Genomic DNA, 27,465 nt, shown 5'->3' with positions numbered 1-27,465 from the left:
TTTAATTTTAAAACAGAAAGTACTTCTGCCATGAAGTAAATAAGCTAAAAATAATACTCCAGTCAGGTTTTTATACTGATTTTATCTTTTGGACTCAATTTTATTTTTTTTTATTTGAAGGATCAAGTATGGAGGCCCATGAATTAAATAATATCAATTCATTAATATAATAAATCAATGAAATGAAATAAGAATAAGATAATAAATGTTATGACTAAGTTATACAGTAATACTATAGCATTAAATGATCATTATAAGTATCACAATGCTTTGATTTGAGATTGATTAAAATGATCAGCATCAAATTAAGATATTTCCCTTAATTATAGAAAACTAACAAACTACTGCCAATCTGAAGTTTCTCTATTTCAATGTTTATCTTATAATAATATATTAATAAATTCATTGAAATATTTATCTTGTGTTTTCAATTTTGAATAATTTTATGCAATTTAATTTGAGGAATCAGATAATTTACATTTCTCTACAAATTAAGTTTGTTACTTTTATTACTATTACACAAAAAGTAAAAATTATCATGAACAAGTGTTAATATATGTCATAGAAGGATATCATTTTTTCTAAAATATCATTAGATTAAATTCTCCCAGATTCTTTTTTGTTGTCATAATTTAATTTCTTATCTTCATGTTCCTGCATGAACGGCCCTCCATACATTTAAAAATCAAACGGCCTCAAACTGGCTTGAACATTGTTAGATATTTTAAAAGTGTGCTGTAACAGCCGTCTGCATGTCCGCAGCTCCTCACGTGGAGTTCACGAAGCCTCTGCAGGACGTGGAGGTCAGAGAGAAAGAATCTGCTAAGTTTGAATGTGAAGTGTCCCGCGAGTCCGCCAAGGTGAGCCCTGCTAAACCGCCTTACAAACAGCCAAGATCATGATCTGAAACGATCGGACTGATGATAAAACATCTTTTCTCTCACACTGAACTGACTGATTTTATCCTGCAGGTTCGCTGGTTCAAGGACGGCAGCGAGATCAGGAAAGGAAAGAAGTACGAGATCATCGCTAAGGGAGTCCAGAGGATCCTGATCGTCCACAAGTCCGTATTTGATGATGAGGCTGAATACGAATGTGACGCCAGGACCTCCAAGACCTCCGGCATGCTCACTGTCATTGGTGAGAAACAAATATTTATTTATTTATGCTTTCTGTTAAATGTAGAAATGAACCGAATCATGAAATTTAACAGTAAAATTACAAACTTTCTGGTATTAAGCAGGGAACTACAGAAGAACTACAGAATGAGCCCTGAGCAGGCGGCAGACAGTCATAACTCAGGGCACATTTAACACCCTGTGCTTCACATTAACCCCTTCTGCTGTTGTGTGTTTGGTCACAGAGGAGGCAGCCAGGTTCACCAAGAACCTGTCCAACGTGGAGGGAACAGAGACGGACAGCGTGAAGATGATCTGCGAGGTGTCAAAGGCAGGTGCCGAGGTCACGTGGTACCGAGGAGACGAGGAGCTACCGGAGGGCGGGCGCTATGAGCAGGTCATGGACGGGCGCAAGAGGATCCTGATCATCCAGGACCTCAGGATGGAGGATGCTGGAGAGTACAATTGCAGGCTGAGTCCCAGCGTCAAGACGTCGGCCACGCTCAAACTCAACGGTGAGAAAAGAGGAAAAATAATGTCATGAAGCAGAGTGACCACTGCGTCTCCTCGCTCATCGTTTTCCTTTTTTCTTCTTTCTAGAACTCGCAGCTGAGTTCATCGCCCGCCCTCAGAACCAGGAGGCGGTGGAGGGCGAGAAGGCCGAGTTCGCCTGCTCCGTCTCCAAAGAAACCTATGAGGTGAAATGGTTCAGAGGTGACAAGGAGGTCGAAGACGGAGACAAATATACCATCATCAGCGAAGGAAAGAGAAGAGCTCTTATTGTGAAAAACTGTGAGCTGAAGGATGAGGGAGGCTACGTTGCCCACATTGGCAGCGTTAAAGCCTCGGCCGATCTGTATGTGATTGGTAAGACTCACTTACTTTTTCTGCATCTTGCTTTGGTCATTTCAGAGAGAAAGTTTAGTTTGAGTAAGTCTTTCTTTTATTTCAGAAAAACTAAGGATCATCACGCCAATCAAAGACACAGAGGTGAAGGAGGGAAGTGAGATCGTGTTCAACTGCGAGACGAACACAGAAGGAGCGAAGGCCAAGTGGCTGAAGAACGAGGAGACCATATTTGAAAGCAGCAAGTACATGATGGCTCAGAGGGACAACGTCTTCTCTCTGAGGATCAGAGACGCCCAGAAGGCCGACGAGGCCAGCTACACCATCAGCCTGACCAATCAGAGAGCAGAGCACGCCAAGTGCACCGCCAGCGCTAAAGTTGCAGGTACGTAACAGGATACTTTAATGTGTTCCGGTTCATTCATGGGGATAAAATCAGTTTCAAAAGATGAACTTTTACCTAAACTTTTAAATGTGGCTCAGAGATGCAGGCGACGTGGCCCTCTGTGGCGTGAACGGTGACTTATTGCTGAGTGTAAGGGGTGCCTTCTTATGTTTCTGCCCCCAGCGTCAGATTGTTTCATCAGCATGTACAACTGCTTATAAAACTAATAAAAATAGGGAACTAAAGTTATTCACTGTGTTCTCACTCTGTGTTTCCACAGAGGAGAAGTTGAAATTCATGGATCCCATCGAGGACATCGAGACTCAGGAGAAGAAGACCATCAGCTTCGTTTGTAAGGTGAACCGGCCCGAGGTGACCGTGCGGTGGATGAAAGCCGGCCAGGAGGTGACGCTCAGCAAACGTATCGTCTACAGAGCCGACGGCCTCAAACACACCCTGACCGTCAAGGACTGCGTGATGGACGACGAGGGCGAGTACACCGCCGTGGTTGGAGACGACAAGTGCGCGGCCGAACTCGTCATCAGCGAGGCGCCGACGGATTTCACGGCGCAGCTCAAAGACCAGACCATCACTGAGTTCGAGGATGCCGAGTTCGCCTGCAAGCTGAGCAAGGAGAAGGCCGTGGTGAAGTGGTACAGGAACGGACGCGAGATCAGAGAAGGACCCAGGTATCACAGAACAGCTTCACACAGGCCATTAAATAGACTATTGATCCAAAGAAGAACATGCTAAAGATGTGAAACAACAGAAACCATCACATAAAACAGACAAAATTACATCAGTGGAAACTAAATTAAACTCTATATACATTCCCCTCAACACACCTAACCACAACAAAAACACAGGCCTTGTTTTATATATATGGATTTAAAGTCAACAAGGTCCACATGATTCAGGAGTCGAAGATCAGCAATTATTTTATTTGATCTTTAATGAAACAAATTTATCCCCAGAGTTATTACCAACAAAAAGAAATGAGCAGAGAATGACCGGCTGGTCGAAGTTAACAGAAGGACAGAAAGCCACCTGGACCAAACAAACACTGAGAACTGACCTCCAACCCAAAGCAAAATCCTAAACCAAAGCAAACAGAAACAGAGGAAACACTTTTAGCTCCACCGCTCCAAAACAAAAAACTGAAAAGAAAGCCACTTAGGCTGGCGAGATACACCAGAACGAAAACAGCAAATAAACATGTTAGAGTCAGATGCACATTATTTACATTATTACACTTTTTACCAGCAGGGGGAGCACATAACAAGCAGGTGTTCTATAAAGTTTAGTCAAGATTGTTAAATACCTGTGTCTCACAGATATCACATGGAAAAAGAAGGCAAGACATGCAGACTGATCATCAAGGTGTGCAGACCTGATGATGAATGTGAATATGCCTGTGGTGTGGATGAGATGAGGACCAGAGCCAGGCTTTTTGTTGAAGGTAAACTCCTGAAATCTCTTCATCTTCACTCAGGTGAATATTTCTCTTTGGAATAGCTACGTTTGACATGCTTGTCCTTTCCTACAGAAACCCCGGTGGAAATCATCAGACCTCCTCAGGACATGTTCGAACCTCCAGGCTCAGACGTCGTGTTTGAGGTGGAGCTCAACAAGGACAGAGTGGAGGTGAAGTGGATGAGGAACAACATGATCATCGTCCAGGGAGACAAATACCAGATGATCAGCGAGGGTAAAATCCACAGGCTGCAGGTCTGTGAGATCAGACCTCGAGACCAGGGAGAGTACAGGATTGTGGCCAAAGACAAGGATGCTAGAGCCAAGCTGGAGCTGGCAGGTGAGTTCATCATACAGCTCGACCCTGCCTGGACTCATGAATGAAGATGGAGCACAAAAAAGCTCTGAATCAGAAGCTGGATTGAAATGTTCTTCCAGTGAAAAACAGCAAAACCCTCCTAACAATATCTCAAAATGAAATAATATCATTGATTAGTACAATTCATTTCAGTTATTTCAATAATAACTGAAACATGCACATATGTTTGAGATGGTGTCTTATTGATATGTTTATGGAACAAAAATCCTCAGATTGTTATCTACCTCCCTTCAGCAAACAGAAAAAAGAACCCCCCCTGTGGCTGATGTAGAAGTAGAGAAGTAGAGCAATTGTAGAGTAAATGTCAGTATGGCTCTTAGGATTCACAAACGTTGACATTCTGATCCTGGGCCAGAACCACAATCAGAGGTCAGCAGGGTCACCTTACAGATGCTCCCATTCTACAATACAAATATATATAAGTACAGAGAAATTATAAGAACAAATAGAAAATAAGTATGTAAAAATGTGCCCATCATCAACGCTGTAAATCATAATGCCAAATGATAAAGGAAAACTCTTTTAATTAATTCTTTCATCTCCTCTGCAGCTGCTCCAAAGATCAAAACTACCGACCAGAATCTGGTGACGGACGCCGGTAAGCCCTTCGTCATGAGCGTGCCCTACGACGCCTACCCTCGCGCCGATGCAGAGTGGTTCTTTGAGGGCGCCAGCCTGCCCGTCCAGAACATTGATACCTCCGCCGACAAGACCGAGTACCGCCTTAAGAGCCCCACTAAGGAGGACCAGGGTCGGTACAAGGTGGCAATCAAGAACAAGCACGGCGAGGGAGAGGCGTTCATTAACCTGGATGTGATTGGTGAGTCTGGGAGTTAAATCAATGACGGGTGATGGATGGCTGCCAGCTTCTGTATCAGTAGTTTGCCTGTGGATGTCAGAAGAGTTTTTAAATGGCATGCTGTTTTTTTCCAGATGTCCCTGGACCCGTCAAGAACCTAAGAGTGGTTGACACCGCTGATGGTGAGGTCAGTTTGGCCTGGGAGGAACCTGAGAGCGATGGCGGAAGCAAGATTGTCGCCTACGTGGTGGAGAGACGCGATGTTAAGCGTAAGACTTGGACGTTGGCTACGGACCGCGCTGATACTCCAGAGTACTGTGTAAGCGGCCTCCAGAAGGACTCCATGTACCTGTTCAGAGTCTGCGCCAGAAACCGAGTTGGCAGCGGACCCATCGTTGCCACTGAGGAAGCTGTCCAGGCCAAGAACAAATTTGGTAAGAAACGACTTACCGTTCATTCACACGCAGTCCCCAAACTTCAGTCCATTCAAGCGCTTCATGTTTTTCTACCATCAGATGTTCCGGATGCACCGGAGAATGTTGCGGTTGGCACAGTGAACAAGTTCGGTGCCACCGTCGTTTGGGAGCCTCCCAAGTTCGACGGCGGCTCTGAGATCACCGCCTATGTGATCGAGCTCCGCGACAGGACCTCCGTGAAGTGGGAGGCGGCCATGGTCTGCGGCGCCAATGACCGCTCGGCCGCGCTGAATGACGTGGTTGAGAACAAGGAGTACATCTTCAGAGTCCGAGCCGAGAACAAAGCTGGCATCGGCAGGCCCAGCGCCGCCACCAACCCCGTCAAGATAATGGACCCCATTGGTGAGTTCAAACCAGCCAATCGCATGTTTGTTTGACCTCATGCTTGTAAAAAACATCAGTCTAATTTCATTGGTCCTTTTGTGTTGCGGCTGCAGAGAGACCAAGCCCACCTCTGAACCCAAACTTCAGCGACCAAATCAAGACGGCAGTCACACTGACCTGGGAGACGCCCACCAGCAACGGCGGCAGCATGATCACCGGCTACATTATTGAGAAATGTGATGACGGCTCTGACAAGTGGCTCCGCTGCAACGCCAGACTGTGTCCTGACCTGTCCTACCGGGTACAGAGTCTTTTCCTGACTTTAATTTTATTGTCTTGTTTTCACTTTTATTTACTTGTTTATTAGAGCAACACTTGGTCCGCTGATGTTACGTATCTGAAACAGAGTTTGTATGTTATCTGTCAGCTGTGAATATTTGCTGGTTCATTAGAGCTGAGCTCGTTTTTATTGTCTCATTGTTCTCATTAGGTGTCTGGTCTGAAACCTGGTCAGAAGTACCTCTACAGAATCTGTGCTGAGAATGCCGCCGGTGTCTCCGATCCAGCTGAGCAAGTCGGACCGTTGCTCGCAGATGACCCTCATGGTACGACCCTCACCAGAACAAGAAGGAGGACAGAGAAGAACGAGAGTCGACCCTGTCATTTGAATTTTAGTTAAAACTGCATTCAAAATCCAAAAGATATTCAAAGACATGGACAAACTGACACACAAGAAATCTACAATATTTACATACATATGATGTGATGATGCATCAACAACAAGTCTGATGGTATTAAAATGATTAGTGTCCCATAACAGAGTTAACTCATCAGGGTAAACCTTCTGGTAATAAATGATGAATAAATTAATATTTACTGGGATCTTAACACTGCTCAGCTGCGGACGAGTCAGCTAAATCCTAAGTAAAATAATTTAGTCTAATTTTTCTATAGTTAAAATTACACAGTGCCTCCTGGAAACTGTCTCAGAAATTATTAAAAAATCTGGACCCATGCATCATTTTGTTCAAACTGAAAGTGAACCAGAATTCAGGAAGCTTCTGTCATCCAGTGAATAGCAGTATAACTCTTCTCCTCTGGTAAGATAAAACTTCGCTCTAAATGATGCCGAAATATTTTTCTCTCCTGGCAGTTGGTCCGACCTTTGACCTGAGTGCTTTCAGGAACGGCCTGGAGGTCATCGTCCCTCAGCCTCTCACCATCAGAGTCCCCATCACCGGATACCCAACTCCTGTTGCCAAGTGGACCTTTGGAGAGAAAGAGCTGACCACCACGGATGAGCGCGTCTCCATGGTGACGAAGCCCACGTACACGGAGCTGACGGTCATGCCGAGCGTCCGTCCGGACAAAGGCACTTACACCCTGCAGCTGGAGAACGACGTCTCGTCTGTCTCCGGAGAGATCGAAGTCAATGTCATTGGTAACAACAATTTCACTTAAATTCAGAATATACATCCCGTAATAATCTGAAGTTTAAGTAAATGCAACATACAGTATGTTAATACTTATGGTGCAGTTATTTTAATGAAAAGACTTGTTTTGGGACAAAAACTTTTGTCTACCAAAGACCCTGGACCCTCCTCTGGGTGTACCCCACCCCTCACCCAATGCATGCTGGGCAATACCTCCTACAAATTTTTATGTGCATTTATTGTTCGGTATCTTTATTTTCCCAGCATGCCCCAGCGCTCCTAAAGACTTCAAGGTGGCCGAGGTAACCCGACACCACGTCCACCTGATGTGGGAGGCTCCCGAGCACGACGGAGGAAGTCCAGTCAGCCACTACCAGATCGAGAAGAGAGAAGTCTCCCGCAAGACCTGGGCCAAGGTACATCTGAGTGTTCACCTTTGTGGTGCTGTCAGAGAACCTGTATTATTGAACCTTAAGAGCTTCAGCAACAGAATAATTTCAATGGAGGGCCGTAGACGTAAACTGTGTTCAACTAGAACACAAAGTCAACTTCAGCAGTACTTGATTACATACTGACAAAATAAAGAGCAAGAAAAAAGTATGTGATGTTGTGAGACAAAAGCAAATCAGTGTAGTAATACTGTAGAAGATTATGTTAATATCTGGGAACATACCAGTTTTATCTGATCAGCAGAGGCAGAAATCGATAATTACTATTGCTCTTTTGGTAAAAGCTGACATATTTGTTACTAAGGTGTGATGCATCCATGGAAATAAGCTCCAGATAAAACATGTCTCCTGGCAGTTAGAGGCAGAAACACTAAAAACTCTCCCGTGCCCAAATATAGCATGACAGAAGTTTTGCATTTAGCACCTGTCCAGTTTTCTGCTGCCTTTTCATGCAAAAAAAGCCCCCAAAAAAACTCATGAACAAACAGAAACTATACTTAAGGTGAAATCTCTAGTGACTATGACCAGGCCGAGGAGTTTTCAAATTCTATTTTAATATAAAATTTGAGGTTTCTTACCCAAAGTACAGAAGAATGTGGTTTTTAAGGCAACAGTGCTGAAAATAAGAGATGAATACGTCCACTGTAGGTATTAATTAGGTGTTAATTCCTCATTTGTTGAATGATGTTTTTCCAGGTGGCTACTGGAGTCCTGGACCTGGAGCACACAGTAACAGATGTGATTGAAGGAAAGGAGTATCTGTTCAGCGTCACCGCCTGCAACAAGTGTGGACCCGGAGAGCCGGCATATATTGACGAGCCCGTCAACATCTCCTCTCCTGCCAGTGAGTATTTATTCTGGCAGAATGAAACTGATTAACTCCCACTTGATCAGATCAGAGCTAAAGATAGGGGAGTGTGTTTCCTTTTGGAAGAAATTAAGTAATCAAGATTGGAGGTTGTCACCGGATACAAAATCTTATACAAATATCCAGAATCTCATCTACATTATGTGTTCTTCATCGCAGCTGTACCTGATCCTCCTGAAAACCTTAAGTGGCGCGATAAGTGCGCCAAGAGCATCTTCCTGTCCTGGGAGCCTCCAAAGTACGACGGCGGTGCCTCTATCAAAGGCTATGTGGTGGACAAGTGTCAGCGCGGTACCGATAAGTGGGAACCTTGCGGTGACCCGATCCCTGAGCTGAAGTAAGACTTCACCGTTTGTCAGTGGAAATGGTGTTTATGAAACTTTGAAACTGACTTCTACAAAAGCTGAGTGTCCCCGTGCTCAGTGGTTTTCTTGGGCCCATCTGAGATTTGTGCCCTGTTCTATATTTTGGGACAGTTATTTATAATACTGTATGTGTTTTGTGCTCACAGGTTCCAGGTGACCAACTTGATTGAGGGCCAGTGGTATGCCTACAGAGTCAGAGCTTTCAACAAACTGGGAGCCAGCCGACCGTGCCGAGCCACCGATGAGATCCAGGCTGTCGATGCCAGAGGTAGACCCGCTTGTGCACCATCTGATCCCTCTGGACTGGGTCCTCATCCTGTCCTGTGTCAGCGGGACCAGGATAGGTTGAGCAAAAGCACCATGCAGGAAGATGTCTCTCAGTGCAGAAGTGAAAAAGAGGAATAAAATGGGATCAGAAGAAGCATTAATTGGACTGGGAATAATGGTGCTGGGAGCAGTAGTTAGTGGAATCAGGAATGAGAGTAATGGGATCAGGAGCAGGAGTGTTGGAATTTGGGGAGAGTAATGGGAATTACTTACTTACAGTACTTTTCTGCGCAGGATGTAGATTTTGAGCGAATCCTTTCCTCGTGTTTTGTTCTCACTCAGCTTTTTTTTAATGAATTCCAACAGAACCTCCAGAGATCCAACTGGATGTGAAACTGCTGGCCGGTCTGACCGCCAGGGCTGGTACCAAGATCGAGCTTCCCGCCGATGTCAAAGGAAAACCAGATCCCCGCGTGAAATGGACAAAGGCCGACTTGGTCTTGCGGGCAGATGACCGCATTACCATCGACACCGAGCCGGGACACTCCAAGCTGTCCATTGCCAACACTACAAGAGGAGACACCGCCACTTACATCATCGAGGCAGTCAACGCCTGTGGACGTGCCACCGCCACTATTGATGTCAACATTCTTGGTACAGCTGCCGTAATGTAATAGACTGGAAGACGTATATAATATAAAATAAAACCAACCATAAAGACTGGACACACGGTTTCTGTATATAGACTTAAATTCAGTCTCATCAATATCAAATTCAGTTTGTCAAGCCTGAGGTTATTCAAATGTCTCAAAGTGGTCTGCTCTTGGAACTGAGAGACATAACTTTCATGTTTTATGTCCTCCTTTATAGACAAACCCGGCCCTCCAGCTGCCTTCGACATCTCCGAGATCACCAATGAGTCATGTTCCCTGGCATGGAACCCCCCCAGGGACGACGGCGGTTCGCCCATCACCAACTACATCGTGGAGAGTCGGCAGACTGACAAAGAGGAGTGGGTGAAGCTGTCAGCCACAGTGAAACACACCACTTTCAAGGCCTGCAAGCTCACGGCTATGAAGGAGTACATCTTCCGGGTCAGCGCTGAGAACCAGTACGGCATCGGCGCGCCTGCAGAGCATGCACCAATCATTGCGAAGTATTCCTTCGGTATGTGTTTTTTACACTTGTCTAACTGCCATAAATGGTGCCTTTTGAAGGCTTGATGTGCAGTGGTAAAATACAAATACACAAAATGTTTCCATCTGTTTCAGATCCTCCTGGTCCTCCAACCAGAGTCACTCCTTCTGACGTTGCCAAGGACGCTGTGACTCTGACCTGGTTTGAGCCGGATGAGGATGGTGGCAGTCCCATCACTGGATACTGGGTTGAGAAGTTCGACCCAGAGAGCGACAAGTGGATCAGATGCAACAAACTGCCCATCAAGGACACGACCTTCAGGTAAACAGTTGCAGATGTCAAATAACAGGAATAATTCATCAAAGTGGTGCAAGATATGAATACGTAAAAAATGATGGATGATATTTTTCTAACCCTGTTGTCACATGGCTGCAGGGTGAAGGGACTCCCCACCAAGAAGAAGTACAGCTTCCGTGTTCTGGCCGAGAATCTGGCCGGACCTGGAAAACCGAGTGTGGAGACTGATCCCATCCTCATCAAAGATCCCATCGGTACGTCACATGTCAACCAGGGCACTCGCTCTGCTGAGGTTCAGTCAAAAACTGCTGTAACAATGTGTTTTATATTTTAAGCATTGTTGTATAAAGATTATAATTTAATTTCTTACTGTCACTGAGTCTAACTCCGCCTCATGTGTTGACCCTGTACCTGCAGCATTTTTAAAGCAGGTGTTTGAAAGTGTTTACTGTCGTGTCTTTAAGATTGTAGATACATCTCTGTGAACAGGCATCTTCACAGATGGCTTCAACACAGCTGTTGTAAAACTATCATGAAAGAAACCCAAGCTACATAGAACTGCACTCACAAACTATATATCCAATATATCCGATATCCAAACTTCCATTCCTCCATAAAAACTGGAAAAGAGCAATTTAAAGCCTTTCTCAAAGACAGTAACATCCTGGAGGAGATCCAGTCAGACTTTAGAACAGGCATCTCAAACCGGTTCCATAAAGGGCCGCGTGGCTGCAAGTTTTCATTCCAACCAAGGAGGAGCACACCAGGCTGGAATCAATTAATCAGCTGATCTCAGTCTTCAGCTGACAAATATGTGATCCCTTGATGTTGATTGGTTGGCCTGATGTGCTCCTCCTGGGTTGGAATGAAAACCTGCAGCCACGCGGCCCTTTATGGAACCGGTTTGAGATGCCTGCTTTAGAACAAACCACAACACTGAAACTGCTCTGACTGACTCAGATTAAGCTCCAATGAAAAGGACCACACCACATTGCTAATTCCCATGTTTTCTATTTGCTTTCAAGAACATCATCATCTGCTGATGGTTTATTTGAGGTTTCCAGCAGCTGAAAGAAAACTTTGGAATAAATTACCTGTAGATATCAGGGAAGCATTTTGCGGAATATTTTTTAACGAAAGCTAAAAACTTATTTCTTCAATTCAGCCTCTAACTATCCATGGCTTTCTGAGGCAGGCCTGAAACCTTATTTTACTACTACTGTTCAGATGGTTTTATCCTTCATTTATTTTAGTTAATTAATTTTTTATCCCCGTTTTCTATGTGAGGTACTTGCTGCAAGTGTTTTTCTTGTTGTAGAGCACTTTGAGCCGCAGTTACATGGTACAAAGGTGTTATACAATAATTTTATTGCTGTCATGGGATCAGGAGTAAGAGTAATCAAGAGAGTAACTGGATGATTATAATCAAACCACGCTCTTCTTCAGATCCTCCATGGGCTCCTGGTAAACCTGTCATCAGGGACATTGGCAAGACCTCGGCTCTGCTGGCATGGACCAGACCAGAGCACGACGGCGGAGCAAAGATTGAAGGCTACATCATTGAGTTCCAGAAGACCGGAAGTGAGGAGTGGGTCCGCATCGCAGAGGACGTTCCTCAGACTGAGCATCAGCTGCAGGGTCTTATGGAGAAGCAGGAGTACGCCTTCCGGGTCAAGGCTGTCAACAAAGCTGGCGAGAGCGAACCCAGCGAGCCTAGTGACCCTGTGGTCTGCAAGGAGAGACTCTGTAAGTCTGACTTAGGGGCAGTAGGAGGATGGGCAGCACAACGGGGTGTGAATGAGAAGGATTGTAGTCTTTGAGTTTTCTTATAATAACCATGTGTCCTTATGTTGATCCAGTGGGCCTGCGAAATGGATTTTCAAGGTCCAACAATCTGATAAATTATTAGTTCAAGTTAATTTGGAGTTGACCCAAAAACCCTGTAACTGGTGTTATGTTTTATGGCTTTATTTTACCCTCACAGCATTTCAAACAAACAAACTGTTTATTCAAACAGCTTTTCAATCATTTTTAACATTTTCTTTTTTTAATTAAAATTAAATCATTTCCTCTAAAATGCCCAGGCCAGTTCTCAAACTGTACCTCAGTACCCTTTTAGCAACACTGAAAAAACAGAAGAAAAATGTGCCATTCTTGCTATGAGACAACTATTTAAACCTCTCTTCCCCTTCATCCTGTTTGTGATGCCAACCACTATTGTACAATTACCCAACCAGGCAATTTAGATATAGAAGATCTGGACACAGGACATGTATGACCAGGAGTTAATGACTCTGAAAACATGTTTTTTTGGGTTTCAAGAAGTACATTCCTAGGCTGAAATAATATACAGAGAAAGATATATATAAGAGAAAACACCGCCTGCCTTTCATTCACTTTTTCCTGTTTTCCATTCAACAGACCCTCCATCCGCACCCCAGTGGCTAGAGGTGACCAACATCACCAAGATCAACGCCGATCTGAAGTGGCAGGCTCCCAGCAGTGACGGAGGCTCACCCATCACCAACTACGTGGTAGAGAAGAGGGATGTGAGGCGGAAGACTTGGCAGGCTGTCGACACCACCGTCAAGGAGCTGAAGTACACAGTCACTCCTCTTAACGAGGGGTCGCTCTATGTGTTCCGTGTCGCCGCAGAGAACGCGGTGGGAATGGGCGAATTCTGTGAGCTGGAGGACGCTGTGCTCGCTAAAGACACATTCAGTAAGTTCTCAACAGTTATCATAATCATCGTCATCTGTCTTTTAAATTATGCTGTTTTTCCCCTTTTCCCATTCACTCCTCAGATAAAAATTGAGCTCAGTCAGTTTAGCTTTGATTTGACGTGGATATTCCTGCACCCATATGATGAGCTGCTGATAGCTCTAATGCACCAGTGACAATATATCTCAATAACTAATGTGACGTCTTAATGTAAGACTTTAGGGCATTCAATCGTTCGTAACTGGACCTCGTCAGTTTGTCTTAGAAGACATTTCGCCTCTCATCCGAGCAGGCTTCATCAGTTCATGCGCAACCAGACTAGATAGGACAGCTCTAGTCCAATGCAATGGTGTTAGGTTCAAGTATTTATCCCCTGAGTGAGGCCAACCCCCAAAACCAAGAATGGTATCACTCTATTGTGAGGCAAACGATCCCCCCATTAAGGCGGGGTGGGGTGCAACCCTTGGATGTCAGCGACAGTCGTTTGCCTCGTTAGTGTCCCATTGTTGTCATTGGAAGGCTCCTGGACCCATGTGTGAATGGCTTTGTTGTTTATCCTCAGAGGCTAAATCTTTGAATCTCTTAGGGAGAGATGAAAGGACAGCAATGTATGTGGGAGAGAGGTGGTGTCTCAGACCTCCCCCTCTGTTCAGAGATGGTTTTTCAACCTTGACATAGATGGCTTCTCTTACTCCTCTTTCAAACCATCTGTCACAATTGCATTGGACTAGAGCTGTCCTATCTAGTCTGGTTGCGTACGAACTGATGAAGCCTGCTCAGATGAGAGGCGAAACGTCTTCTAAGACAAACTGACGAGGTCCAGGTGCGAACGATTGAATGCCCTAAAGCTTACAATGACCTGGATGAATGAGAATATTCACAGGCTTAATGTAAGACAGGTCTAGTAGATCATATCAGGACTTTAGACGTTCAGCATTATGTATTCTTCATTTCACTGCGAGTAGAGCTGCGGAGGAAAGAAGCTGCAGACAAACCATCCGGTATAAACATTTATGTTTGTCATGTTCTTTGCAGCAACTCCTGGACCTCCTTATGCCCTGACGGTGGTCGAAGTCACCAAGAGACACGTGGAGCTGAAATGGGAAGCTCCCAAGAGCAACGGTGGAAGACCGATAACCAAGTAAGACTACAAACTGCAGTAAAACTAGTAAAGATCGCTATAAGACAAAAAAAAGTATAAATGAGATGAGATGACTGAAGGGCATGTGCTTATTAGAGATATTCTAGTTATAAAGGCCATGAAGCAACAGTTATCTTACCACCCAGACCCACCCCAACAGAGAAGAAGGGGGTGGAACAAATAGTCAAAGTTTGCCTTCACCAAATACAGCTGAAGAACTATTCAATCACCTTTCACAGGTACGTGATTGAGAAGAAAGAGAAGGTGGGAACTCGCTGGCTGAAGTGCTGCAAGACTCCAGACAAACAGACCCAGTTCAAGGTGATAGACGTGGACGAAGGGTCTGAGGTACAGTTCCAGGTCAGAGCTGAGAATGAGGCCGGAGTCGGAGACCCAAGTGAACCCACTGAGATCCTCACCATCGAAGATCCCACCAGTAAGGGACATCATTATAGCAAATGCAGATCTATGAACTTGTTCTTGTGGCATTTTGGTGAAGAATGTAGATCGTTTTTAAAAACTGTACCATACAGTCAGGAAGAAAACATTTCAGATGTAAACTGAGACATCCTTCTCTCTCCAGGCGCTCCATCTCCTCCTCTGGAAGTGGCCATCCCCGACACTAGCAGGGAGCACATCAACGTCACCTGGAAGCCTCCAACCAAAGACGGTGGCTGCCCAATCACAGGCTACCACGTGGAGGTGGCCGAGGCTCGTCCTGAGCTGAAGTGGCTCAGGGTCAACCACAGGCCCATTAAGGAGCTGACATTCAGGATTGATGACGGAATCAAACCGGAGAAAAAGTATGTCATCAGAGTCCGTGCCATCAACTCTGTTGGCGTGAGTGATCCGTCCGAGATCTCCGACAAGGTCTTCACCAAGGATCCCGACTGTAAGCATTGACAGAATTTAAAAGTCCAACCAAAACACTGGTAATCCACCCTAAATAATAATAATTTCCTCTGGTCACAAGGTGCTCCATCCATGGATTTGGAAGCACAGGACGTGGTTGTGATCGAGGGCGAGAAGCTGCACTTGAACGTCCCCTACAGGGCTATCCCAACACCCAAGATGGTTTGGCAGAAGGACACGGTGGAGTGTAAGGCTGATGACCGGCTCTCCATGACCGTGGAGATGAATAGCGCTCACCTGGAGCTGCTCAAGTGCACACGTGCCGATGCCGGTGCCTATGCCATCACCCTGGAGAACAGTCTGGGATCCACCACTGGGACCATCAATGTCAAAGTCATTGGTAGGATGTCCTTCATACAACTGTGCTTGAGAACTATAACTTCATATGTCACTGACCTTGTCCAAACATTAAACAGTCCAAAACTTGGTTCCATCCAGGGTTTCCCACCAGTGATTTTCAATTAAGTTGTCATATAAAGATAAAGTAGATAAAGTGCAAGATAAATTTTGGCATTGCCAGCAGCCCTGCTATTAGTGCCATTTCTGGATGTATTTCACCAGAAACAGACAAGCTCCCGCCATCCTGACACTTGTTTGCTTCCCACCTGAACCCTACAGGACTCCCTGGTCAATGTAAAGACATCACCTCCAGTGATGCCACCAAGAACTCCTGCAAGATCAGCTGGGAGGCTCCAGAGGATGACGGCGGCACCCCGATCATCAGCTACACCCTGGAGCGCCGTGAGGCCTCCAAAAAGACCTACATGCCCGTCATGTCAGGAGAGAATGTTGTGACCTGCTCCGTCAAAGACCTTTATGTCAACTGCGAGTACTACTTCAGAGTGAAGGCGGTCAACAAGGTCGGAGCTGGGGAGTATCTGGAGCTACGCAACCCGGTCATCACAGAGGAAGTCAAACGTAAGTCCTGTTTTGCGCTCAGTAACATCAGTGAGGATTTACCTGTTTTATCAGTTGTTAGCATGCTAGCATACTGACATCAGCAAATTGCCAGACTATAATCTTACTCTGTAAAATTGTGTAAAAACAATCAATATAATATACAATGAATTTAGAAATTGACCTTAGATTATCCACAACTTTAGCGTTTTAAAGTGTCTTTTAGTGTCCAGTCGATACTCAACATTGAATGATTTTCATGTGGGAGTCAGGTGAGTGAGCCTGCTGGAGCATTTTCATATCAACCAATAGGAGGTCCTCAGAAGCAAAATGAGTGTACCTCCTTATTCTGCCAATAAAATGATAGGACAAGGTACAGATACTCTAGGATTATGTTAAACCTAGTGGTCTTGGCTATGAAGAGAGTTCAGACATTTATTGTCTGTTATTAATATAACAATTACTCCACAGAGAAACCAGACCCACCAATCCAGGTGGAGGCTCACGATCCAACGTCCAAGTCCATCACTGTCACCTGGAAGGCTCCGGACAACGACGGTGGCTGTCCCATCCAGGGTTACATTGTGGAGAAGATCGAAAAGGATGGTGACCGCTACGAGAGGGTCACCCCGAGCCTCGTCCCTGGTTTCTCCTACGTGGTAACGGGCCTGAAGGAGGACATGGAGTACCAGTTCAGGGTCCGAGCTGAGAATGCTGCCGGAGTCAGTGAGCCATCACGCAGCACACAGCCCATCAAGGCTGCAGACCCCATTGGTATGAAAGACTACATACACTCTCAGATCATTTATTTACCAGAGGAAAGCATCAAACCTGCCTAAATTCCATAACTCATATTCCATTTTCAGAAAAACCAAAGGTCACCCTCCATGCCCGTGTGCAGTCTGGTGTGTGCATTAAGAAGGGCGAGGAGATCCGAATTGACGCCTTCATCTCCGGCTCCCCGTATCCTAAGGTAACCTGGCTGAGGAACAACGAGGACGTCACCAAAGAGCCAACCAAAAAGGTTGTCCCTGTGGTCAAGAAGAAAAAGACCAAGGCCAAGGTTTGTGTCCTCAGAGGGATCAAAGAGTCCTGACAGTTCCACTGGATTTCTGTTAATTATGGCTAATTTGTTCCCTTCAGGTTCCCGAACCAGAGGTGGAGTTTGTGACTCCGCTGCGTGAGCGTCTGGGTCTCGATCAGACCAAGAAGGGTCAGGCTGTTGTGATGATCCGGGATGCTGTCAGAGCTGACCATGGAAACTTCACCATCCAGGTGGAGAATACTCATGGTGTTGCCACCGCATCCTGTGTTGTCAACGTCCTTGGTAAGACAGAAGTTTATTTTTCATGAGTTTCTATCCTGATACCTGAACCTGCCGGTCTGGTTAATATGTGATTTTAAAAATTCAACCTAATTGAAATGAAACACAAAAAAGGACTAAAGTATTAGTATGTTTCAGTGTGTTTTGTTTGATGAGTAAGAGCCATAAGAGATCAAAATCATCATATACAAAACATAAAGTCTAATCCTCCTGAGATCCAGCTTTGACCTAACTCTGCTCTGCTGCAGACAAACCCGGCGCTCCAATCAACTTCACTTTCGACGAGATCAGGAACACCTCAGTCATCTGTAACTGGGAGCCCCCCGAGGACGATGGCGGCAGCGAGATCCTGAACTACATCCTGGAGAAGAAGGACAACAAGAACGACGAGATCGGCTGGATCACCATCACATCGACCCTGAAGGGCACCAGCTTCCCCGTCACCAAACTCATCGAAGGGAAGGAGTACATCTTCAGAGTCACTGCTGAGAACAAGTTCGGCTGCGGGCCGCCTTGTATCTCCGACCCACTGGTCGCCAAAAACCAGTTTGGTGAGTAAAGAACGGAAAATATACTTTAAAATAAATGAATTGTAATCTCAGGTCAGGTCAATATTTGTTATCTGAAACAATCCAAATAATTCTGCAAAATACAAAATATATATTTCATAATCCCATGTAATTAATCTAAATCTCAGATAAAACCAGAATATCTTTTAAAGTTTTTATTCATGGTTCCTTTTTTTGCAGAATTATTATATTTGTACATTTTATTATTGTAACAATAATCCCACAAAAATAATCCATCAGAAATAAACTATGCACACAATTATTTGTATTTTTTTAAGCACATTTTTCTAAATCACCACAAACGTTATTGTCAGTTTTCAATTTTACATTCATACTTTTAACTCTGTTGTACCCGAAAGAATTTGGAAATTTTGGAAATGTTTGCATTTTAAACTAAACTGAAAAAACATTGTCTTTTTTTTGCATTTAGCTGAATTTACCAGTTCCATGAATAAATTCTGCTTAAAATATTTGTTAATTGTGTTAGCAAACATATCACCACAAATTCAACGTAATAAATTCATTTCATTTGATTATCCTGAATATATTACTTCATACTTAACTTTACTTTTTTTAAATGGCCAAATATGTCAGTTGGAAATGTAACTGTTTCTGAATTCTTCAGATGAATTATTATAATTAAAACTGTACATTATAGTAATTTATCTTAATAACTAATATACCATGAAATAACCAAACCTTCTAACATGTTGTAAAGTAATTATCAGAATCTGTCTTTTCTGTCACCAGATGTCTCATGAAGGAAGAGATACATTTAATATTATGACCATAAAACAAAAAAAAAAATCAAAGTCCCAAATAAATTATTCTTAAAACTGTTAACTTTAAACTGAACCAGCAACATGTATACATATTTCAGTCTTTCGGCTACACTTGGTGGTTATATCAAGAATGACGCATAGAGACTAATATCTCCTTTACTCGACCCCCAGATCCTCCAGATGCTCCCAACACCCCCAGAGTCCACGAGGTGACGGCAAGCAGCGCCCACATCTCCTGGCATGAGCCGAAGGATAACGGCAGTCCGATCCTGGGCTACTGGATCGAGAGAAAGGAGGTGAACAGCAAACACTGGACCCGAGTCAACCGCGCCCTCCTGAACTCTCTGGAGGTGAAGGTCTCTGGCCTGATGGAGGGACTCACCTACATCTTCAGAGTGTGTGCCGAGAACCTGGCCGGGCCCGGGCCCTTCAGCGAGCCCACCGACCGCATTGTTGCCATGGATGCCATTCGTAAGTTTTTTTAGGCGTATCAGAGGTCGACGTAAAGCAGCCAAATCAAGACACGGACTTAATGGTTGATCAGTTTTTCTTGACTGTGATTTACTGCCCTCTTATGTCTGATCTCTGTGATTCTAACAATGTTATTCACCCCAGTGTCATGAAGTCCAGATCAGTAATAGCTGAAGTGTTTCTATGGCACATTTTATTACATTTACAACAAACACAGCATTTGATGGTTTTCTAGTTTGTATAGTTAGTATATTTTTAGAGTATTCAGGACCCAAAATCCCATGCTCAGACAGATACGACAGGAGACCGGAGAAAAGTTCAAAAGTTTAATGGACAGTAGGAGAATGTGCAGCGATGAGTCCAGAGTGACTGATCCAGGCTCCTTGGCTGAGAGCAGGTGAGATTTGGGCACCTGAGCACAGACGAACAGGAAGAATCAGGAAGGCAACCGGCAGACAAGCAAAGAACTGACACACTGGTACTCAGAGTCTTCTCTTAGATCTTTGTTGTTACCATGTAGGGAGGCAGATGAATACTGGTAGAAACCCCGGTGCTTAAATACTGTGCAGGCAGGTGAGTTTTGATTGATTGACTGGACCCAACCTGTTGGCCACGCCCTGCAGTAACAGCCTTGGACTTTACAGACAGAGGAGACACAGACAGGAGACAAAGGGAGAAAGTGGGAGAGACTGCAGATCTCCACAATGTACTTTGTTTTGGGTTTCATTGGATTCATCATTGCTTCCTACTGAGGAAAAAGAGAATGGATGTCTTTGTCTTTCATTTTTAGGCTCCTCTAACCTGATCAAAGAAATTATTCAAAATGCTGGAATACAGGTGCCAAATGAGTTATTTACCAGATTTGAATGAAATAATGCCTCAAATATTTAATAATAAATACAGATTATTTATTAATGATTACTAAATAAAAATGCAAACATTCTTTCAAAGCAAACTCAGATTTTAGTTTGATTTCAGTCCCTCCAGCCAGCTGTGCCTTTCATTTTGGGTGGGTGTTGGGTTGGGTGTATAGTGTTCTTAAATAAGTTGAAACGTGTCTGGAAGAATGTGAAAGATGTATTTATACAGGAAGTGTAGTAAATGAAGATGCCTGATGTGGGCTGTCAAACACAGTTTGTTTTATCATGTAAAGATATAAACAAAAAGTGCAAACATTGTCCTTCCAGTGCCTCCTGGCCCCCCCACCCCATGGATCGTGGACACTGGGAAAGACCTCGTCATCGTGGCCTGGAAGCCCCCTCTGTACAATGGCGGAGGAGACATCCTGGGATACCATGTTGAGAAGGTATGGAAGATTAATACAGTAACCTGACTGGATTCAAGGACTCATATTTACATCAGTGATGCGTCTGCAGGTAAAAGGTCTTTGATCTGGATCTGTGGCGTTCATGTCCAAACCTCTTTTTGATCACAGGTTCTGGCCGGAGAGAAGGAGTGGACTCGCAGCACAGAGTTCAGGTGTAAAGAGCTGACGTACACTGTGACTGGTCTGACCGAGGGAGCAGATTATTACATCCGTGTCATCGCTGTCAACGACGCCGGTCCTGGAGCTCCCGGTGTGACCGAGCCTGTCACCGTCAAAGAGCCTGAGGGTATGGACATCTTATTATTGGACAGGGAACAAACACTGTACTGTTGCTTCACAGTAAAATCTTTCCAGTTAGGAGAATCATTTTTTGCATTTAGAAGTGATTTGACCATAAGAAACGTGTTCTGCCTGTCCTGACGACGAGATCTAAGTGCTTAATTTAATACATTTCAATCCAAGATTGACTCATCTCGCTGTCCGTGTCCTTCAGAAACTCCCGCTGTGGACTTTGACGCCTCTGTGAAGAACGGTGTGATCATCAAGGCCGGCGAGTCACTGAAGCTTCCCGCCGTGGTGACTGGCCGACCCCAGCCCGAAGTCAAATGGGCCAAAGACGAAGCCGAAATCGACAAGGAGCGGATGATTGTGGAGACGGAGGGCAAGAGCAGCACTCTGTTCATCAAGAAGGCCATGAGGGCAGATCACGGGAAGTACCGGATCTCTGGCACCAACAGCAGTGGCACCAAGACCGCTGAGACCAGAGTGGATGTTATGGGTCAGTGTTGAATGAATGCACAACAGCAGTTTGGGATCAGTTTTCTGAAAAAAACTTTCTATTCATACATATTCAAGTAGGTTTTGCTGGAAAAATGGCTTTTAGACGACTGAATTTATACAAACTTTTACATTCTGTCGGTTATCCAAGGTACCACTAATAGAAAAAAATGTCCGAGACCCCATATCTCACATTTTTGCTGTTTCCGTAGACGTCCCCGGACCAGTGGTCGACCTGAAGACAGTCATGGTTACCAAGAAAAACATCACCCTCACCTGGTCGGACCCCGTGGACAACGGCGGCAGCGACATCATCGGCTATGAGGTGCTAAGGAAGGACGCCAAGATGAAACTTTTCCGTCAGCCCATCGAGACGGCATCCTGCAAGTGCGACATCCAGGGCCTGCTGGCCGGTGAGGAGTACGACTTCAGGGTCATTGCCAGGAACAAGTACGGTGACGGAGCTCCAGCTGACCTGGGACCCATCCTGGCTGAGGATCCCAAAGGTAAATCCACCAACATTTCACTGACTTTTTACATCACATTACATTTTTCTGACAAAATGTTTTAAAGAAATAGCAAAGAAGATTTGTGACCCCAAGTGGTCTGTTGAAACAATCCTCCATAATGTTCCAGGTACTCCGTCTGCTCCTGAAAAGCTGCACTACACTGACAGAAGCAAGAACACCATCACCCTGGCCTGGCAGCCGCCTCGCACCGATGGTGGCAGCCCCATCAGAGGCTACTATGTTGAGAAGATGAGGTCCGACAGCACCGAGTTTGATGTGGCAAACCGAAAGATCTTCACAGAGTGTTGCGGGACCATCGAGAACCTGTCAGAGAACCAGGAGTACCAGTTCCGCGTCAAAGCCGTGAACGAGGTCGGGGACGGAGATCCCTCCAAGCCGATCAACGCCAAGATCCAGGACGACGAAAGTACGAAACTCACTATTGAAATCTTAATGACCAAGTGAACGTTGACTTTGTGGAAGACTCTCGGTTGACTGTCAGTATTAAAAATTTAGATGCAACAGCCAAACAACAAAAAACTGACAAATGTCTCTTTGTCCACAGTTGCTCCAGTTATTACGATCCTGAAGTTCTTCAAGAGCAACGCCATTATTGTGAAGAAAGGCTCGGCCATCGACATCCCGGCGGAGGTGAAGGGACTTCCTCTGCCGACACTTCAGTGGATGAAGGACGACGTGGCGATTGAGAAGCCTGATGAAGAGAAGATGACAATGGAGACTGAGGAGGTGAGACCCGATTTATGTGTTCATGGATTTCAGCCCAGAGAATAAAGTCTCAAAAACTACAGGGACATTTCAGTCATACCTGTATGACATCAGTGGATTTGATCAAAGTACATAATTTTCAGCTTTCCGCTCTGAGGATGAATTTTACTTATTTGGCTCTAAGAAGAGCTCCAGCTCCTCATGTTAGCTTCAATCTCAGTTGCATTTGAGAATGAGCTCCTCAACCTGCATTATTACAACCCTGATTCCAACAAAGTCTGGACTTAAAACACAAATAAAACAGAAATCAGTCATTTCCAATCAAACTGTGTTTCCTGACAGCAGCTTCCTGAAGTGTTCCTGAGTCCAGGTATTAATCTCTTTATCCAATCACGTCGCTCCATCCTCGCTGTGAACCACTGAGCCTTTCAATCATGATACTCTCACCTGTTACCAATCAGCCTGTTTACCTGTGAATGATCCAAACAGGTGTTTTTGGAGCGTTCCACATCTTTCCCAGTCTTTAGTTGCTCCTGTCTCAACGTGTTTGAAACGTGTTGCTGCATCAGATCCAGAATCAGCAGATATTTACAGAAATCACTGAAGCTGATGAGCTCAGACAGTAAATATATTGACTTTGAACTGTTTCCAGGTGAGTTTCTGTCAGAGAGGATCAGCAGGTGATCACTTTCTGTGTTATTTATGTTTGAAGCAGCACACCTGCTTCTTTGGAATCAGGGTTTTATATTTATTTAATCTTTTAAAGTGTGTTTTTACTGTTCCAGTGTTTGTGGAGAACACTGAAACAGCTGCCTTGTGTCTGATATTGTGCTTTATAAATAAATGAATTTGCGTCTTCAGGTGAACCGGACAACTCTGAGGACTAAAATTGCCATCCCAGAAACCGTCAGGCAGGACAAAGGCAACTACAAGCTGGTGGCTGAAAACTGCTACGGCAAAGCTCAGCATGTCATCCGGGTCGAGATCCTCGGTAAGAATATCTCCAAAAACACGATCTTACACATTTAGAAGTTCTCATCACCGCTGCATATGGAGCACGACGTTAACCCGACCCTGCATTTTCAGACCGCCCTCTTCCTCCAAGGAACATTGTTGTCTCAGACATCAAAGCGGACTCGTGCTATCTGACCTGGGATGCCCCGGAGGACAACGGAGGCAGCGAGATCACCAACTACATTGTGGAGCGAAGGGACGCCAGCAAGAAGAAGTCTGACTTTGAAGTTCTCACCACGAACCTCATTGACAGGAGATATGGGGTGAGTCATGGCTGGATCGTAATGCAACAGGTGACATTCATCCGGAATCCAGTCTTCCACAACAGGTTTAACTGGCATGGAAAACCCCATATGGTGCTTCAGATGAATAAACAAACCCTGACAGAGTTTAATGTTTCAGATTTTAAGGATGAACATTGATCTGTGATTGTGTTCATACTTAGTATGAAATGAGAATCTGATTTAATAAGATGTTTTCATATATTTGATCTGATAAAGTCTGAATAAGTTCCCAATAATGTCCTTGAAAGTTTCCTGTAAAGAGTCAAATAATGTGGGATGAATTATCAGAAGACAGAGAAAGCCTTCAGCTGGTTCCAGTTAACTAATTATTACAATTAATTGCTGAGCTAAGAAACCTAAATTATTTTAGTTAGTTCACAGCAGAATATATAAAAATGTGCTATTTATCTACAGAGAGGCAGCAAAAAATTAAATATATATTAAAAACAAACAAAACAATATTTTACATGTAATTGGTATCAAAGCTTTTTTTTTTTGATCAAGAAATTACAAACCCATAAAACAGAGCATTACCCAAACGGTCTCAATCCAAAGGTCACATCTTTCTAATCTTGTCTTTTCATCTCATGTTTGATGCTTTAAAACCTGGAGAAAAACAAGATGACTTCCTGTTCTGCTCCTTCAGGTCTACAAACTGAACTTGAACGGTACCTACCAGTTCAGGATCAAAGCTGAGAACAAGTACGGCACGAGCGATGGCTGCGATTCAGAGAAAGTCCAGCTCAGGGATCCGTTCGGCCTCCCCGGGCCTCCACGTAACCCCAAAATAATCGCCACTACGGCAACCACCATGACCTTGACCTGGGATCCTCCTTTAGACAACGGCGGCTCCACTATCCAGGGATACTGGCTGGAGAAGAGGGAGCGCGGCGCCGTGTACTGGGGTCGCGTCAACCGAGCTCCAGTCACCAAACCCGCAGTGAAGGGTCTGCAGTATACTGTGCTGAGGCTCATTGAAGGAACCGAGTACCAGTTCAGGATTGCAGCCTGCAACGCCGCAGGAGTCGGGCCCCCCAGCGAGGCCTCTGAGTGTCGCTTTGCGGTGGATCCATGTAGTGAGTGTCGACTGCCAGAAAACCTTTTTGGATTTGAATGAATGACTTAAACCTTGTTTAAGACTAGCACAGCCGATCACATGACCTTCCCCAGTGGTTCCTGACTCTGCTGTAACCTTAAAATGTTCTGGAGATGGTTTTTGGTCTTTTAGCCTAAATGCTAAAAGTGACAGCTAGGTATTTGACATTATGGGTCAGTTACAGCTCGTACAGAATCCACATTAGTCCAATCTGAAGATCTTTACATTAGTTACCTGTCTGTCACAGAATTCACTTTAAAATTCTGTTTTTGGTTTTTGATTCTACTTTCTGTTATTTTATTTTCCTTGGTTTTATTGTTTTGTCACGTGTCATTTTTACTTGCTTCTATGTTAAGATATTTGTGTTTAGGTATGAATTGTGCTAAATAAATACAGTTTATTAATATACAATATATATATATAATACAAGATATCATTATTATTATAAAGATTGACCTCTCACCCCCTCTCTGCTCCTCTGCCAGACCCTCCGAGCCCACCTGGAGCTGTTGAGGTTAAAGACAAGACCAAGAGCAGCATCACACTCACCTGGAGCCCACCTGACAAAGACGGTGGCAGCCCTATCAAGGGTTACATCGTTGAGGTCCACGAGGAGGGTTCTCCTGATTGGAGGAGGGTGAATCCTGCCGAAAAGCTCCACCCGTCCACTGAAATCACCGTCCCAGACCTGAAGGAGGGCAAGAAGTGCAAGTTCAGGATCTATGCCGTGAATGCCGCCGGAAACTCAGAGCCCGCCAAAACGGCTGACATCCTGGTCCAGGATATCCTGAGTAAGAGACACGTCAGGAGTGGCACAGTCCACCATGAGCTGCTCATCTGCAGATGGTTGACCGCAGATTGTTTCAGATCGTGGGTGATAAAGGTGTCCCTGCTATAGTAATTGGGGGGCTCCAGACATGGTTGTTTTCTCACAATCTGCTAGTCTTTTATGTTTTAAAAGAACTTCAACCTTATGTCAGTTTCTCTGACTGGACAATCAAAAAAAAATCTCCTCATTCCCCCAAACAGCCCCGGGTTTGAGATTAGCTCCAGAGAGTTTAATGTTTCTTCTCTGAGCTTCAGTGGAGGTCTAACAGATTCCACACAGAATAAGTATGTATTATTATTATTATAAGTACTGAATTTAGTTATGGATTTACTTTTATTATCTGATTTTCCTACAAACGAACTCAAAAACACAAAATTCAGATTGGATCCTGATAGCTATCTGATATATGTTGTATGATTATATATATTTAATAATAATAATGTAATTACTATAATATTTTTTCTATCATTAGAAGGTCTCAGGTGTTTCTTGTAAAGCCAGATCTGGATCTCAGTGAAGTGGAACAGATTGTTTCTTATTGGTTGATGTTCGTTCTCCAGTTGAGCCGGCCGTCACTCTGGACGTGAGCGCTCACGACCTGCTGAACTGCAGAGCAGGAACCACCATCAGGATTCCCGCCACCATCACCGGACGACCCGTTCCAAAGGTCACATGGACCTTTGACGGAACCGCTGAGACCGAGAAGAAGAACGAGCTCCACACGCTGCCCATCGACTCCGAGGTCAGAACACTCTTGGCTGTGTGTATACATACATATATATTACACAAACGAAATACTGCACCAAGTCAGTACTTTTGATCTGAGCTTCGGTTTGAAAAATATCCAAACTGTGACTCTTTGATTCAGTTAAACTTCATCGTGTTATGATCACAACACAGAAATAGAGTCAAACATCAGCCTCAGTCAGTTTCTGTGGTGTGAGTCACAAACTAAAACTAAAAACTGATAAATATCATTCTGTGTTTTCTGTCAGATTCACTCCACGGACACGACCTCTGTGATCGTGATTCCGGAGAGCAAACTGAACCACAGCGGCCGATACATCATCAACGCAGAGAGTCCCGCCGGACACAAGGTGGTCAAAGTCAGAGTCAACGTGCTTGGTACGTGAAGGTTCAACCTTCAGACGTTTATATGAACGGTGTGGTGTATTCCTAAAGATGTGTGTAAAAAGAATAATTATTACAAGAAAAGATGAAAAATGAAGAAGTCTCACAGGTCATCAGGTGGATGAATCTTCTCCTCTTTAATTTCTCCCTTTGTGGATCCACAGACCTGCCCGGACCCCCAAGAGACCTTAAAATCAGCGATGTGACCAGGGGAACTTGCCGACTCACCTGGAAACCTCCAGAATGCGACGGAGGAGAAAGAGTGAAGAGCTACTTCATTGAAAAGAAGACGGTGGAGGGCAAAGCCTGGACCAAAGTACGAGTCCAGCTGCAGCCTTC

At 44.5% G+C, this 27,465-nt stretch overlaps 1 protein-coding gene across 1 annotated transcript in view; it reads left to right on the top strand.

Moving 5' to 3' along the window:
- The window catches only part of ttn.1 (titin, tandem duplicate 1), a 175,256-nt gene that overhangs the window by 77,025 nt on the left and 70,766 nt on the right, over positions 1-27,465 (top strand). The window contains 47 exon segments of the mRNA XM_041950097.1: positions 763-860; positions 972-1,140; positions 1,364-1,633; positions 1,719-1,985; positions 2,071-2,349; positions 2,630-3,038; positions 3,684-3,808; positions 3,896-4,162; positions 4,752-5,021; positions 5,135-5,434; positions 5,516-5,818; positions 5,914-6,101; positions 6,291-6,405; positions 6,954-7,241; positions 7,498-7,649; positions 8,379-8,526; positions 8,710-8,887; positions 9,062-9,183; positions 9,549-9,836; positions 10,053-10,349; positions 10,454-10,640; positions 10,755-10,870; positions 12,063-12,362; positions 13,038-13,337; positions 14,373-14,478; positions 14,718-14,914; positions 15,062-15,370; positions 15,452-15,730; positions 16,009-16,308; positions 16,759-17,061; positions 17,154-17,350; positions 17,431-17,614; positions 17,860-18,162; positions 19,134-19,433; positions 20,621-20,739; positions 20,869-21,046; positions 21,254-21,538; positions 21,750-22,043; positions 22,174-22,473; positions 22,612-22,793; positions 23,634-23,763; positions 23,859-24,049; positions 24,717-25,146; positions 25,652-25,957; positions 26,556-26,737; positions 26,991-27,120; positions 27,291-27,442. Of these exon segments, the coding sequence (XP_041806031.1) occupies positions 763-860; positions 972-1,140; positions 1,364-1,633; positions 1,719-1,985; positions 2,071-2,349; positions 2,630-3,038; positions 3,684-3,808; positions 3,896-4,162; positions 4,752-5,021; positions 5,135-5,434; positions 5,516-5,818; positions 5,914-6,101; positions 6,291-6,405; positions 6,954-7,241; positions 7,498-7,649; positions 8,379-8,526; positions 8,710-8,887; positions 9,062-9,183; positions 9,549-9,836; positions 10,053-10,349; positions 10,454-10,640; positions 10,755-10,870; positions 12,063-12,362; positions 13,038-13,337; positions 14,373-14,478; positions 14,718-14,914; positions 15,062-15,370; positions 15,452-15,730; positions 16,009-16,308; positions 16,759-17,061; positions 17,154-17,350; positions 17,431-17,614; positions 17,860-18,162; positions 19,134-19,433; positions 20,621-20,739; positions 20,869-21,046; positions 21,254-21,538; positions 21,750-22,043; positions 22,174-22,473; positions 22,612-22,793; positions 23,634-23,763; positions 23,859-24,049; positions 24,717-25,146; positions 25,652-25,957; positions 26,556-26,737; positions 26,991-27,120; positions 27,291-27,442 (10,793 nt within the window).

Source organism: Chelmon rostratus, chromosome 13 (genome assembly GCF_017976325.1).
Source record: "Chelmon rostratus isolate fCheRos1 chromosome 13, fCheRos1.pri, whole genome shotgun sequence".
NCBI lineage: Eukaryota > Metazoa > Chordata > Actinopteri > Chaetodontiformes > Chaetodontidae > Chelmon > Chelmon rostratus.
This window is presented reverse-complemented; position numbering and strand designations above follow the sequence as displayed.